The 16,941-nt window shown below is 29.0% G+C and overlaps 2 protein-coding genes across 2 annotated transcripts; both read left to right on the top strand.

Annotated features, from left to right (window-relative positions):
* Positions 1-2,411: 2,411 nt before the first annotated feature.
* Positions 2,412-4,002, top strand: LOC135957888 (uncharacterized). Its single transcript, XM_065508719.1, has 2 exons — positions 2,412-2,507; positions 2,567-4,002. The coding sequence occupies exons 1-2, from the start codon at positions 2,465-2,467 to the stop codon at positions 3,619-3,621; spliced, it is 1,098 nt and encodes a 365-aa protein (XP_065364791.1). The 5' UTR covers positions 2,412-2,464; the 3' UTR covers positions 3,622-4,002.
* Positions 4,003-10,647: 6,645 nt separating this feature from the next.
* On the top strand, positions 10,648-11,998 carry LOC135958149 (uncharacterized). Its single transcript, XM_065509024.1, has 2 exons — positions 10,648-10,737; positions 10,800-11,998. The coding sequence occupies exons 1-2, from the start codon at positions 10,698-10,700 to the stop codon at positions 11,855-11,857; spliced, it is 1,098 nt and encodes a 365-aa protein (XP_065365096.1). The 5' UTR covers positions 10,648-10,697; the 3' UTR covers positions 11,858-11,998.
* Positions 11,999-16,941: the final 4,943 nt, after the last annotated feature.

The following is a 16,941-nucleotide window of genomic DNA, read 5'->3' as shown; positions in this document are numbered from 1 at the left end:
TTCATAGTGGATATCTACGGCGTAAAATACCTAGCAGATAACTTTACCTAACACTTAACTTGACATTAATTTCAAATCAATATCTACATTGTAAGCTGTGACCTTTTCTCATCTTTCTGGAAACATATGGATTTCGAGCCAAATGAATAGCACATCTTTTGAGGCCAAGAACTAATAAAGCCAAAGTGAAGCGTATCCCAGAGAGATCGTTATGAATTGTTGCGTTGCCATGATGGAATATTACAATGTCATGTCTGGTCGCATATTCTGGGCGTTTTTTGGCCAATATCCGCTTCAAACGAATCACTTACGTTCTGTACAGGTTTCCAGTGATGGGCTGGTCAGATTTCAGCAGCTCATAGTAGATAGGACTTTTTACTCCCACCAAATACAGATAATTGCCTTAGCGCCATGGGTATTTGGCTTTGTTGCCAATTCGGCTGGTTGACCGGGCTTCACATAAGGTTTTTGCAATGGATTCATTTTTCATCATAAGTAATGATTGGGTGCAAAAATTATTTTCTTTTATAGCGTTGGAACATAATTTCGGACATGCAGAATCGTCTTTCAAGGTCTCTCGGCTTTAACAAGTCTGGTACGCAATTTCCCTGCCTTTAGATGAATCCTGCTGCTACCAAACGTTTTGAAATTGCTGCTTAAGTAGCTCCCAATGATTTTACAAATTCTTTTTGAGTTTTACAACAATATTCATGGAGTAGTGCCTCCAATTCTAGGTCTTAAAAATTGTTTGCCTGGCCTGGGCGATCTTTGCCTTTCGTGTAAAAATCACCACTTCTGAACCGCACAAACCATCTCTCACTCGTTGAAACCGACGGAACACATTTATCATAAGCTTTGCTGAGGAATCGGTGTGCTTCGGTTCCACTTTTTGTCAAAATAATGAAGTAAAGCTAAACTTCCTGCATATGATGATTCGTTGGTAAAAAATTCGACATTTTCGTTATTTACACTATAATGTTCAATAACTAAGTGATAATAAATGACAGATATTTACCTTTCAAAATGACATACAGTGAGCCGCAAAAGTGAGTATACACCAAAAATTATTGGATATTTTTTAAGATAATGAAAATTCTAAAATTTATCCATGATTAAAATTTTAAAGTTTCGGTTTGATAGAGATTGGCTTGAATAATATCTTTGGTTGTGAAAAATATAGATTTAAGTCGGACTATAATGATTTTCATGATCTTAAAAAATCAAAAAATTCGCTGCTGTTTACTCACTTTTGAGGCTCACTGTATATAGACAATAGATACGAGGTCTATTATAATCCCAAATTTTTAAGTCATACATCCAATACAAGACAATTATGAATGTTCAATGAGGACCAGGGGTAAATGTTGACCGATTATCGAAATACTTTACAGCATAATTTCAGAGTACTTAATAATTGGGGGCTAGGTTAAGTCATGAATCGATATTGCCCATTTTCAATACCAATTAAATCAATATAAAGTATTTATGATAAATTTCAGCCAGCTAACTGCTTTCGTTTGGGCCTTACCGTGTTTTCAACAGACAGACAGACAGACAGATGGACGGACATAGGTAAATATTTGCCTATGTGTGACCATAACTTTTGTCATCTTTCCTATATATTGTGTAACCTGCAGATTCCGATTTTTCAAAAAATTTTCTATGATAAAAAAAAGCCAATTGGTCGCGTTAAGTATAAGGGAAGTATAATAAAACCTATTGTGGTTTTGATCAACTTCCATCACCTATTTAATGCCAATTTTAAATAATTCTATTACTAATAAAATAATCTTTTATTATATATTTAAATAAATGATTAAATAAATTATTTTGCAATAAAATTAGAAAATATTGTAGTCAGGGTGTACGCTACAATGGAACTTAATTGAATGTGCTTAGAAGTATTAGCTTCTTATGTGCTGTTGTGTAAGGGAAGAAATACTAAATGGTAAGCGAGAAAATTGTTAAAAAAAAACAAACACACAAACCTGCTCAACAGTGAAAAGTCATAAAACCATTCATTAGAAACCACAGAGGTTCAAAAATACTTTGACACATACATATATTTTCAAAATAAATCGGTTATGGATTTATTAATCTGAGAACAACATATTATGATATAATGATTCATCATAAAAATGGTTCTCACAAATATATGCTTGTTTACTGCAATCATATATATGACTGACACAATCATGTGAATCGTAAGTTAACCATATTATGGTTACCACAATCATATAAATAGTTACTGTGAATATAATATTGTTAAAACACTATAATGAACTTTATTGAAGTGGTATACAAATGTCGTTCAAGACCTCTACAATGTTGGATACTTTGAGCGAAAACCAACTGTCTGCAGTTCGCTATAAATACTAAACTGCATTTTACTTAAAATCACTTGCATTAAGTGCATACAACACAAAAGCAAGTCTCGGAACAATACAAAATAAATAAAAACAAAATGTTACTTAAACTATTAACAATCCTAGTAATCATACAAGAAGGTATTTTGTTGAGTAATAATAATTTCCGTGGAACACTTATATTTTCTTATCTTTACTAGGAGTGCTAGCGAAAAATTGCAAATTAACTTCTGATGATATGGATAAAAAATGGATTTTTGCTACGAGACCCACACGTACAACCTGGGATGTTTTACATACTGATAATATAAAAGATCAATCAACATTATATTTGGTATGTAAATCAATGACCAGGGTTAGACAAATATTGTGTAAAAATGGTAAATTGGTAGAGAAAAAGACACCCAAATTTAAATGTCCTGGACGCATTAAAGCAGATGTTGCATTGCAACCCGTACAAAATTCATGTCGACGCATGGGTGGTGATATGTATGAAGTCCGTTACACTCTACCAGGAAAAAACATAATACCGCTCTACGAAGTCTGCTATAGTAAAAGAAATGAACAGGCTTTGTATTCAATTCACAAATCATATGGTTTTAATTTAGCTGCCTCAACTTATAAGAGACCATCAGTATTTAAAAAAGACAATATAGTGTCAAGAGAACGTGAACTTTCCTTTCAAGCTGCAAATATATATAATTCATTTGTTCGATTATTGGGTGACAAGCAAAAGTATGTAGCCGATAATACAACATTGGTATTGGAACGTGGCCATTTAGTTAATTCTCAAGACTTTCCCACTTACGATCAAATGGATGAAACATTTAAGTACGTTAATGTTATGCCACAATTTCGTGGCAGTAATCGTAGGAACTGGAAACGTATCGAAAACTGGATTCACAATTTACCAGCTCGAAATAGATATGCTGTAGTTGTTACCGGATCATTCGATATTCTAAGTTTAACGCATTCCACAAGTAAAGTAAATATTCCCATGTACTTAATGCCCAACAACAAGAATCCCATACCCTTGTGGACCTATAAAGTGGTTAAATATGCTAATATGTGCTATGCTTTCGTTACATTAAACAATGACTATAATAAAAATGTTAAAATTAGTACATACTACTGTCGCAGCGTTGCATGTCCAAGGGGTTTGACATTCAATTCGGAACCTGATAGTGGCGTTTCATATTGCTGCAATTATAATCAATTTGTACGTAGTATTGGACGACATGCTGCTTTGTGTTAAATGCGGTTGATTCATTTATTAAAAATCTGTTACAATTTTAAACAATATATTTGAACAGTATACTGGGTATTGACAAACAAAATTGTTTTTTACCTGTATGAAAAAATTAAAAAAATAAAAAATTTTAATTTTTAAGTGAAAATTTTGTTTAACTAAAAATATTTAAAATTTTTTCATGATGTATAATATTTTTCCATCTGTTTATAACATAATTCACTGATTTTATCAGAAAAAATTAATTAATTGAATACAATTTTCTAAATTAATTTTACACATTTTTTAACCAACAGCCAAATTTATATTTAAAAACTTAATTAATCAATTAAAACTTGTAATAAAATTCACATAATCACATTTTTAAAATTCATACACATTTTTCATGATTCATAAAATAAACACAGAAGAAACAATTAAACAACTATAGTCGGTCAAATCCGACCACATAAATAATAAATTGTAATTAAAATTAATAAAAAGATGTCGAATATTTAAATTAGACCGATAATTTTTTACTATAATTAAAATATATAAAAATTAGAAACAGTTAAAATTGTTATTTCCATTGAATTTTATATACAGTGCACTTATAATTTATCAGTGTGAATCCCTTATTTCGGTTGGATATTTATATGGGGTCTAGGTAAATTCATAGACCGATAATATCCAATTTCACTTATATGTTTTTTCCTTGAGGCAAAATAAACCGCTTGTACCAAATTTTATTGCATTATTTTCAAAATTGCGACCTACACTATACGCCCAAAGTGTATGTGGATAGCCTGCCAAACGGACCGACAGCTGGACATCATTAAATCTACTCAGAAGTCTATTCTAAATTGATTGGCATATTACAATTTCCACAATTAATTGTAAATGCATAAGTATAATAGAAATACATACATACATATTTATAAAAAAAAATGTTTTGTATTTTGAGCAGTACTGGACACATTTGGTATATGGGCAATTCCACGACAATGACATTCATAACTGATAAAACAAAAACCCTTGAAACTTTTTTTCAAGATGATTTGAATAGAAGAAAACACTACAATGTTACTATGTGAAGGTATTTAGAGCTTATTAAAACATTTAAAGTGCAAAAGTAATACCTTAAACTGACTATATTTAATTTAATTAATATCTTTTAGTGTAAAATGGCGGCGACAACTAAGCTCCCAATTAGCATGTAGTATGAATTGAATTTGACTCTGATTGTTCTTTTGATATTATCAAATTGTTTATTAAAACCGAATATATCGAGCCCTTAGCGCCAAATTATCGTAAGCGACATTTTCTAAAAATTTTTTTATTGCAAAAATTATAATTTTATGAAGCGGCTGCTGTTTTAGCGTTTACAGAATATCAAAATTGTTAATATCTTTAAAACTATAGGGCGTAAGATTTTATCGTAAGTCAATGTTTACATTTTACAGTAAACGAATTTTATCGTAAGCGACACATAGTGATATAGAAAAAAAAGAGGGAAATAAATCTGTAACTTCTAAATGGTTAGATTGGTTTGAATGAAATTTCACATGCGCAAAGAAGAAGTGTTCTCGAGTTTAAGTTCTGAACGTGGACCTCATGGGCCCAACAGGGGCGCAACCAAGGGTCCTCAAATTAGGACACCTCGGGTATGTTACATTTTTAAAACGATCCTATTTCTTCGTTTGTGTTTCGATTTCATAAAAATTACACATATAAAATCTTTTCATCGAGCGCTACAAAAGACCTAGTCATAGCTATTAATTATCTCTTATAGCATTTGAAAATTAAATTTTCGAAAGTTTTACCCAACCTACTCCAGTTTTATGATAACAGCGTATCCAAATATTTTACAATTTTCTCCAGTTTTCCTTCATTAGACTAACAACATATGTATGTGTCAAATAGAAAAAGAACTGTTTAAAAATAATGACTAAGTCCAAACAAAGTATATGTATTTTAATTTAACAAATTTTTCGCTAATTTCTTTGGGAAAAAAGAACTTTTTTTCTTTTTAAGTTATCGCAAAAAATATCTAAGAGGAAGTATAAGGAATTTATACTTTCTGAAAGCGAAATTTGCATAAAATATTTTAAATGAAAAAAAAAATTTGTTACCGAGGGGACCAGGTCCAATCAAAAAACACCTATTTTTTATGTAAAATTAAACTTTAGGACAAACATTCTCAAATCGCATATTCGATATCAAAATATAGTAATCGATTTTAGATGGCTTTTAATTATTTTGTAAAGGATTCCGATAACTACGATCCTGGTATGGATATTATAGCCAAAGAACTAAAATTTTCCATTTTTGGGATTTTTCAATACTTTTTTTTGGGAATTGCGAGATTGCTGATAATAAATTTCAAAATTCGTTTTTATTTTTCTATTTTAAGTAGAAAATTTTACAAAACAGTCAAATTTAATTAAAAACAATTCATAAATAACAATTTTATTTCAATTCGAAAAATTTGTATCTATGCAAAAATTCAATAAAAAATATTTTTTGTCATATTTTTCTACAAAGTATTCCATGAATTTTTAATTGTCAAAAGTTATAAATATTTTTGAAAAATAGACAAATAGTGTGAACGATTATATCGCATCATACAATTTTTAATTCTTTGTATAAATTTCAAAATAATCGAAAAAACCTTCTCCTGTAAAATTTGTGTTTTGTCGTTTACGATAATTTGGCGCTAAGAGCTCGATATATTTTCTATTTATTTTTTTAGTTTTTGTATACATATATTTACAGAATATACATTGTTTTACTATAAGGGAACAATCTGTCGCGTACGGTATGTCACGTACGATATTAATTTTTATTTATTTATTATAAAATCATCCAATGATTGTTTTTATTTAGATATGACGGATTGTTAAGGGAAAATATTTGGTTTAGTGTAAGAAATTAAAAGAAAAAATAACGCCTCTCACGATACGCAATTTTTTGCATATTTTTACATGTGCCTCAGAATTACTTGTGATTACTAATGATCAAATTATTTTTCAGATACTCTCATTTTTGCAAAATCTATTCCACTCTATAGGCTTATAAATGTCAGGTACTATAATATGGAATTACCCACATGTATTTAGAAGTAATACCACACTTTATTAAATATTATTAGATAAAAATAAACATCGTTGCTAATTAACAATTATTGATTGTTACATGTAAATAATTGTATTACTATAAAATAATGTTTACTTCTTCATTTATCTAATTTTACAATTAATTTTTGCAATGGAAGAAAATTACAAAATTGATTAAACATAAAGTACAATCAAATGCAATCAAAATTGTAATATACTTATTAAAAGAGAGAAGTATATACGGTATGTTACTGTTGATTAAATAATTGTAAAATGTTTCTATTAAATGGTATACATTCTACAAAGATCTCTGGTTCAATAATCGAAAGTGATACAATCACGGAACGTTTACATCACGTAATGTTTAATAGTATGGACAACCGGCTTGCTACGTCGAACAGCCATTTCATTAAATTTTTGAGAAAGCTAATGGAAATTAAATAAACCTACAACAGAGATATGTCACTTGGCAAATACGTGCTACGTTTAGGTTATCCAGTTACAAAAAAAAAATACTAATAGAATTACAAATTGAACATAGATTCTATTTTATAGCGGAGCGAACAATAATTGTAACATTTTGTTAGAGATGCGTACATTAGACGGACTCACACAAAAAGTGAGTTTGTTACCTTCCTCAAAATAAAACTTGGTTTGTTTTAGGATGTCTCCTAAAATTACTGAGCTGGTCTATATTCAAAAAAAGGATTTTTTGACATTTTTTATTCATATATAATCTTGTAAGAATGATTTGACAAGTAGATTCTCGCAGTAACCTAAAAACTGGAATCTTTAAGTAAAATTAATAATTGTAAAATTTCGAGTTAATCAAGTTCAAACTTGTATATTTTGAACGGGGTTTTTGTTTTTAATAACTTTTATCTCATTTTGCATGGTACATATCTGTAATTTATTCTCACTTAGTTATTGAACATTATAGTGTTAACAGCATGTTTTTTTGCTTCGAAAATGTCGAAATTTGTACTAACAAAGCGTCATATGAGGGAAGTTTTGCTGGTTTCGTTCGATATTAGCTGGTTTCGTTCGTGGCCTCAAATGAATAGCAGTTTTTTTTGGCTGAAAATCCATATGTTGCCCGAAAGATGAGAGAAGGTCATAGCTAACATTGGCGAATGCTTTAAATAAATTTATATTGTACAAATATTTCCAAATAAAAGCTACAGATTTGAAAAAATTCCACATTTTTAAGTCATAAAACCAATATATGAATGAAAATTATGCGCGTTTTGCCGTCATAATTTTTTCGCTAATTTAAAAAATATTTTTTTATAGCCAGCTAAAAATTTGATTTGCCGCAGCACCTAATTCTGCTCGAGGCGTTGAAATTTGACACACATTTAATTAATATTTATTAGTACTGAGTAGAGTTTTTCACAAATGCAGAAGATGCATACAGCAAAAAAGATTTAACCCAAACAAACAATAACCAGTTCCTTATTCAAAGTATTCCTAAAACTCGTGAATGTTCAGGACTGTCACAGAATACTATTCCGATCCAAAGTGGAAAATTTTAGTATTTTTTGGAATAAAACTACCTTCTGTGGAATTGAATTTTGTTTAATATTATTGGGTTTTCTTCATGTTTTAATGAACATCTTTACTTACTTTTGGATTTAATAAGCAAAACATTGCCAATTCAAAATTAAAAAAAATATATATCGATGGCTTAATATAAAAAATGCGTAACTCGATTTTTTGTCACTTTACAGAAGAAGAAAAAAACTAATAAAATCCATAAAATTTTAAACACAAGAAAAGTTTCAATGTAATTTTTAAAAAGAAGAGACTTCACATTTTATTTCTCTTTTAAAATTTATTTATTTTTATTTAAATTAAGTTATTTAATATACCCTTACTACATTGATATTTTTGAAAACAAAAAATTAGTTACGCCTTTTTTATATTAAGCCATCGATATGAACATTTTTTTAGGAAATAGGAACAGTGTAAAATTTAATATTATTTACAGTTGTCTTCCGCTGTTTTGGAATGCGTTTACTTACCAAAATAAGTGGATGTTTGAATATGATTTCATTATTTGTAATTTTTAAAGACCACATGATGTCATATGATTGTGAAAATATTATTTTAGCATTAAATTTCAGCACCCTTCTAACATTAACTAGTCATATCCTTTTGATCTTGAGCTCTTATGCACTCAGTTTTAGGCACACCACCGCAATTATTTGATTTCCTTTGCATAGAGAATATCAGCAAGATTTTAAATTGGTAAAAAAATAAATAAAAATTCTTAAAATTTTTTTGGTTTTCGAACAATTCACCATATTGAACGGAAAATGCATCATTCGTTAATTCTGTAGATTTCATATCCTTGAATTTATTAGTATTAACAGTAAATTACTGTATTGTAACAGTATTATAGTTGTAAGCAATTTTTTATAATTATTTTTTTCTTCAAAATTTTAAAAATCAAGTCAATTTTCTGCAGAGTTGCATTTTTTTGCTCGCACATTTTTACCACTGTTTACTAAACACTTTATTATTATCCTTACGTAACAAAATATTGGACAAAATGTCATACAATAATTGCCTATGATCAATAAGAATATAAAACAGCAGGTGTGGACAATTGGATACCTTTTCGAGCAAAATCAGTGCTGTTGAAAATCAGATTGAATAGCGTTGCATTTTTATTGCTCGCTACTGTAGTTGAATGCGGCCATTTCAATTGACATCCGATATTACATGTGTTGTTTTGACAGAAAATAAAAAATATTTAAAAAAATTAAAAAATATCCTTTTCTTAAAAAATGCTCCAGATCAAGAACGGTTATCACTAGCCCCAAAATATTTAGGGAAACAAACCAAGGTTTATTATCTAAAAAATTACTTTTTCCCTAACCTTACGAAGTGAGTCGTTCTAATGTAGATATATAGATATTCCACTGGGATGAATTACAAATACCCTACGCTATACATTCCAAATATGCCTTTTAATAAGTCTTTACTTTGATATCACTAAAACTAGTTACAAGTAATGACAATTATATATCATATTCTGTAAGGACTAACTAGTCATTATTAAAAACGAATCAGATGACGGCTGATTTTGTAGTAGTAAACGAGCTGTTATAAATAAGTCATTATTACACGCAGAGAAAAAATATAGTTGGGCATGGTTACTGTAACCATTTCAATATTGTTATAAGTTTTTTAACTATATTATAGTCACAGTAACCATTTACATGATTGTGGTAACCATAATATGGTTAATTTACGATTCACATGATTGTCTCAACCATATATATGGTTACAGTAAACATATATATGTTTGTGACAACCATTTATATGATGAAGGACTTATCATATTATGGTGCTCTCGGCTTAAGGCTTATCATAATCTGAGAACAACATATTATGATAAAATTATTCATCATAAATATGGTTGCCACAAACATATATATGTTTACTGTAACCATATATATGGTTGAGACAATCATGTGAATCGTAAGTTAACCATATTATGGTTACCACAATCATGTAAATGGTTACTGTGACTATAATATAGTTAAAAAACTTGTAACACTATATAAATGGTTGCAGTAACCATGCCCAATTATATTTTTTCTCTGCGTGTAGACTACTTATAAGTACAGCAGTGCTTATATATTAGTCATTGAAAATTATGCTATTCAGTAATTGCCAAGTTTTCGCTAAGTAAATAAATATTCCAAAAAAAAAAATAAAAAATTTAATTAATGAGATTTATTTTATACATATTAACGAAGTGTGTATACAATTCGTTAAAGATCCATACAAAGTGGCGTACTTGTGTTTTGATGTCAAAAACAATAAAAGCTTATCGCACAAATAAATAAATAATTAATTAGTAGAAATTACGCCTACATTTCTTTTTAAATACTAATCTGTACTAAACTTAAAATCACTTGCTCAAATAGCATACAACTGTAAACAAGTCTCGGATTTAAAGAAAATAAAAACAAAATGTTCTTAAAAATATTTACAATACTAATCACAATACAAGGTATTTTTTGGAATAAAAAATAATTTCATTTGAAAACAAGTATTTTCTTTTATTTTCTATAGGTATGCTGGCACAAAATTGTCAATTAAATGCTACTCATATGGATAGAAAGTGGATTTATGCAACGAGACCCACACGAACCACCTGGGATGTTTTACATACAGATTATATAAAAGATCAAACAACATTACATTTGATATGCAATACAATGCTCAATGGTAGGGAACTGTTTTGTAATCATGGTGAATTCCAGGAAAGAACTATTTCAAAGTCCATCATCAATTGTGCTGGACGTATTAAGGCAAATATTGTAATGCTAACAAATGTGAATGCATGTCGTAGCAAGGGTGGTGAATTATATCAAGTGCGTTATACTCTACCAGATGGTAGCATAATACGGCTTTACGATGTCTGCTATAATAGATTGAAAGAACAGTCTTTGTATTCGCGTCACAAATCATATGGTTTTAATTTGGCTGCCTCAACGTATGTAAGACCAGCATTTAGTAGGGGCAATGTGGTTTCAAGAGAACGTGAACTTTCCTTTCAAGCTGCAAATATTTATAATGCATTTGTTCGATTATTGGGTGCCCAACAAAAGTATGTACCGGATAATAAAACATTGATATTGGAACGTGGTCATCTAACTAATTCTCAAGACTTTCCCACTTACGATCAAATGGATGAAACATTTAAGTACGTTAATGTTATGCCACAATTTCGTGGCAGTAATCGTAGTAACTGGAAACGCATCGAAAACTGGATTCACAATTTACCAGCTCCAAACAAATATGCTGAAGTTGTTACGGGATCATTTGATATCCTAAGATTATCCCATTCAGAAAGACCTCAACAAGTTCCAATGTACCTAATGGCCAACGAAAAGAATCCCATACCATTGTGGTCTTATAAAGTAGTTAAATATGATAACATTTGCTATGCTTTTGTTACATTAAACAATGACTTTAATACAGATCCACAGATCAGTACACCATATTGTCGTAGTGTACCATGTCCAGATGGTCTGCAGTTCAATTCGGCACCTAATAGTGGCGTATCATATTGCTGTAATTATAATCAATTTGTGCGTAATATTGGAAGACATGCGGCCTTGTGTTGAAATGTGATTAACTAATTTACTTAAAATATGTAAAAATGTGCTACTAATATGTGTAATTTTACCATGTCGATTTACTTACAAAACTTTTTTAAAATTCAAAAGTTATTAAAGTGTCATACAAAAATAAATTATTAATTATAAATTATTCCCATAAACTAATACTATTTTTTTCACATAAGAAAAGAAATTTTCAGCAAAAAAAAAAAATGAGTGTTATTATTGAAATTGTTCATAAATGTTGAACATATAAGCTACAAATTATAAAAGTTCATTAGTTTAATGGTTAAAGTTTAACAGTTATTAAAAAGTTTAGATCTACAATAAACCAAAGAGTTGTACATGTTTATTGTAATCATTTCAAAATTTTAAAATTTTTTTAAACGATATTCTAGTAGCAGTAATTATTAATATGATTGTGGTAGCCGTAATATGGTAAAGTTAAGATTCTCATAACTTCCGTAATAATATACATAAATAATTATATAATTTTATGGCAATCACAACATAATATGGTAAATCCTTCACCATAAAAATTATTGTTACAATCATATATATGATTGCTACATCCATGTGAAATGTAACTTTACCATATTATAATTACTGCAATCATATAAATAATTACAGTGACCATAAAATTGTTCAAAAACAATTGATTTTCACGAAAATTTCGTTTTGATGGTAAAATTTTCATCTATGATGTGAATTTTATAGCAAACATATTTTTTTTTTTGCTGTTTTATTTGCATTTTTGTTACTTCTCTATCTTATACAATTAATTTTAAATAACTAAATAACTTTTTCCGAATACAAAACCCTCTATCTTTTCAAATAATTAATTTTCAAATTTTTTTTAGGAATAATTTCTACTTGCAATTAATTTTTTCTTACAAATTTTTGCATGGTGAACATGAATTTTACATTTTTCAATCATTTATCAAAATAGCGAATGCTGACTCTGAATTTAATTACCATGAAAACATTTTAGCGTTTTGTTTTCGGAAAATATAATGTCCATGGCATAAAAATAAATGGTTAAAGTTGGAGTTTGCTTAAAAAAGTGTCTACTTTTAAAGTGTCATCTATTATTTTACTATAATTTCTAGCAATCAAACTCCAAAAACACTTAAAACAGCAAAAAAAATCTATAACTTTTTTGTTTAATATCGTCTATAGTTAATTTTTTATCTCATGTTGTATTATTAGCCGTTATCTTAAATAAATAACGTTAAAAACTGACAAATAATAAACAGACATAAATGAAATTAAAATAATTTAATTTTATTAAAATGCAAAATCCTCTATCTTATCATTTTTATACATTGAATATTTTGAGAAGAAAAACTCTCTATCTCACATTAATTTTACAATTAAAAATTTATTGAGAAAACTACACTGGAAATTGTGTAACAAATTACGCTGTTTTGTTGAAAACATTGCCATTTCAATGAAATACCAATAAGCAGCTTTACTACAATAAATATGAAAAAGAAACACTGCAAAACATAGCTGATCTTTGTTGTTAATAACCCTCGTAAGATTTAATAACTTTTTCTTTATTTTTCAATAAATAATAACTTTTTCAATTTTTTCATGTTCTAAAGGTCTAAAATTGTTATCCGACATAAAAATGCTGCTTATTAGATGTTTAATAACATTCAGGGCATAGGTATTACTTTGTTGTCTTGAAACATGTTGACTCCAGTTATAAAATCATTAATAATCAACCCAAAGAATCCATCCTAAATTAAATTATAGTCTACGAATTTATTTTGAAAAATAATAAATCGTTACCCACTCTAACCCTTTATAGGTGCAACTATTAACATTTCAGAGTTTCAAATCCTCATTTAAGGCCATATTCGTAAACAAATTTAAAATTTAAAAAACGCTTTAAAGTCAAATTTTGTATGGAAATTTTGCTTTAAAACAATGTTTAAATTTAAAATTTTTTTATGAATACGGGGGTTAGTGTTTATTGGAATGAATGCAATTTTTTGAATTTTAATTTAAAAAAAATTTTGAAAATGTTAAATTTGGAATTTGAGTTATGCTGAAATTTTATTTGATTTGTTTGTGATCAAATTATAATCAGTTATTGATGTCAAAAATATTTTATGTGGGCTTTTATGTTGAAACATTTGTACAATGTAATTTTTTTTTCAAAGTATTTGTCATTGTTAGCTATGACCTTTTCCCATCTTTCCAGCAACAAATAGATTCCGCACTAAAATAGCTACTGATATTTTGAGGCCAATAACAAATCAAGCTAATTTCGAATACACTTTTATGAAGCGTATTCCAAAAGAACGCTCTGCATCGATCGAAACAAACAATAGTCGGACGGAGCTAGGTCTGGACTATAAGACGGGCGATGCAAAAAATCCCAACTAGTTCTTTCTAAATAATTTTTAACAGGTATTGCAACATGTGGCAACATTATGAAATATTACGATTTAATGTCTGGCCGCATATTCTGAGTGATTTTTGGCCAATACTCGCTGATTCAAACGAATCAGTTGCATTCGATTTCAGCAGCTGGGACACTTTGGAGGCCACCAAATAACGATCATTAATTTAGCGCTATGGATATTTGGCTTTAGTGTCGTTTCGACAAGATGGCTGAGTTTCTCTTACACTTCGGGTTGTTTGTCATCGCAATCAATGATTCGGTGCAAACATTATTTTCTTTTATAACGTTCAATCAGAATTTCGGACATGCAAAATCGTGTTTCAAGGTATCTCGACTTCAATTCGTATGGTACCCATTTCCCTAGTTTTGGATGAATCCTGCTGCTCGCAACAGTTTTGAAATTGCTGCTTGTGTAGCTCCCAAAGATTTTGTTGAGTCTGACAATAATCTTCATGGAGTAATGGCTTCAATTCTTGGTCTGCAAACTTTTTTGGCTCGCCTGGGCTGGAACACATTCACCATAAGCTTTGGTGTGCTTCAGAGGTACTTTTTTCAAATTAAAGAAGTAAAGAAAAACTTCCCGCATATGACGCTTTGTTAGTACAAAATTCGACATTTTAGAAGCAAAACAAAAAAAAAAAACACTTAAAAATTACATATAAGTTATTAAAAACGAAAACCGCGTTTAAGTAAAATTTTTTTCATTCATATTTTCATTCTCTGAAATTTATTGTTGGGTTATAAGCTAGTTCCTATGCTCATTTCACTGGTTGCTTATTCCAGATCATCAGGAAACCTTTTCCCAAAAGGCTTTAGAAAAACTAAAGATATGATGATACGTCATCTATTGTAAATCCCACATTTAAGTAAAATACAACAACTATTTTTAATTGGAATTTTTATTTTCTTTTTGAAATAATCGCTTGTTTTACTTAAAACTTGAAATAAATTGTACTACCTCTAAGTGTTATCCGATTTGATAAATTTCAATATCTAGTTTTTTGGTGACGGCTAACAATTCTAGAGTATCAAACAGTTAAGAAGTGTAAAATAAGTGACACCCTAATATACATTATTATTTAGAATTATAAATTTTAATTAACTTGTTCTTAGAACAACTAGTCTCAGACTAAAAACATATCATATCATACCATAGAAGTGAAATGGCACTACTATCAAATTAATGAACTACAATTAAAATTTGCCATGCAATTAAAACTATTTATAGTATGCGCATGTTTATGGCCTGATGATATTTAAATATCAAAATTATATTTATGCTGTTGACAGCTTAATTATCCAGTATCCTTAAAATTTGTGAAATGGGGTATGTGGTCATTTAATTTTAGGGATTCAATAAATTATTTAGCTTTGCAAGTGATACATGAAATTATTGAACTTAGACTATTAAATTGAAATCAATTTTGATTGTGGTATGTTTCGTAAGAATGTTTGAAAAACAGTGTAGGTGTTGAATGTTATTAAAGGCCACTTTACATGTTCCACAAATACGAAAGAGATATTCTAAACGTAAATTGTAATAAAACCATTTCATATTGAGAGATAATATGGATAATATGTGAAATTTTTCATAAAACATGTTATATTCGATCAGCTATACATTTGTACTAAAGTACGGATAAAATTTTAAATTGTTAAGGCCATAGAGAATTATACATAGAGACGAGGAGTGTCTCGATTTACAACCAATCATATGTCTGATACAACAACAAAATACATTGAATAACATGTATTTTGTTGTTGCAGGAGTTAGGTTTTTGATAACAGACTTAGGTTTTTGACCATTACGGCCTTATTCATAATCAATTTTTAAATTTATTACCGGTTTATAAATCAAAATTTGTAAGAAAGTTTTGTTTAATGAAATTAAAAATTGATTATGAATAAGGCCTTTAATATTTAAAGATATGTCTTTTAATTTATTACGATTTTATGCAACATTTTGCAGAAAAACATTTCAAGGTCTTTCATAAAGATTTTCATGAGTTACAAATTGATTGACAAATCTCCCTTAATGGAGGCTGCAAAGAACATCTTCATTCAATTTAAATCAACATAGAAATGAAAAACTTTTGATAAAGTTGATGTTTTATTTGTCTGGTTAATACTTTTCCCATGCAGAGGCAAACAAAAATAAAAATAAAGAAAAAAAACAAATAATCTTCATATGATTGTGTAATCACTTGTATGTATAGAGCCAAAAACCAATATCCCAGCAGTTCTAGGAGACAGTCCCGAAATGGTGATTTTACCCATAATTTAGAGTGGGAACTAGTGGACAACGCATTGAATTCACATACTGGTTAGTTACCTTACTATCTACCAAACTAATTACTTGATCAGCTACATAACTGGTTATTTTAGTCAGCTAAAAAGACATATCATAGACAGTCTAATAAAGGATTGCTTGTAAACAAACCTTCCTACGACAACTCTCCAATGCACTATGGTCCCAAATCGATTTTTTTGGCAAAAATTCAAAAAAAAATTTAAAAAATTGTTAAAAATTAATTTATTTTCCTAAAGACAATACTCCAAGCAATCAAGAAAATATATTTAAAAAAAAACAGTTGACAACACTGCTGGTCTGCTAGGCTTTCAAAGTTGAAACTTTAAACACGTATTCTTAAATAAGTGTTAAAACAGTATTACA

The sequence above is a fragment of the Calliphora vicina genome, chromosome 4, assembly GCF_958450345.1.
Source record: "Calliphora vicina chromosome 4, idCalVici1.1, whole genome shotgun sequence".
NCBI classification, from domain to species: Eukaryota; Metazoa; Arthropoda; class Insecta; order Diptera; family Calliphoridae; genus Calliphora; species Calliphora vicina.
Note: the sequence above shows the minus strand (reverse complement) of the source record. Positions and strands in the feature narration are given on the sequence as shown.

What these genes read in the sequence shown, in the direction of transcription:
- LOC135958149 (XM_065509024.1), top strand. Translation starts at nt 10,698, where the DNA reads ATGTTCTTAAAAATATTTACAATACTAATCACAATACAAG. An exon ending in AATACTAATCACAATACAAG is followed by an intron (nt 10,738 to 10,799) that starts GTATTTTTTGGA and finishes TATTTTCTATAG; the next exon opens with GTATGCTGGCACAAAATTGT.
- LOC135957888 (XM_065508719.1), top strand. Translation starts at nt 2,465, where the DNA reads ATGTTACTTAAACTATTAACAATCCTAGTAATCATACAAGAAG. An exon ending in CCTAGTAATCATACAAGAAG is followed by an intron (nt 2,508 to 2,566) that starts GTATTTTGTTGA and finishes TATCTTTACTAG; the next exon opens with GAGTGCTAGCGAAAAATTGC.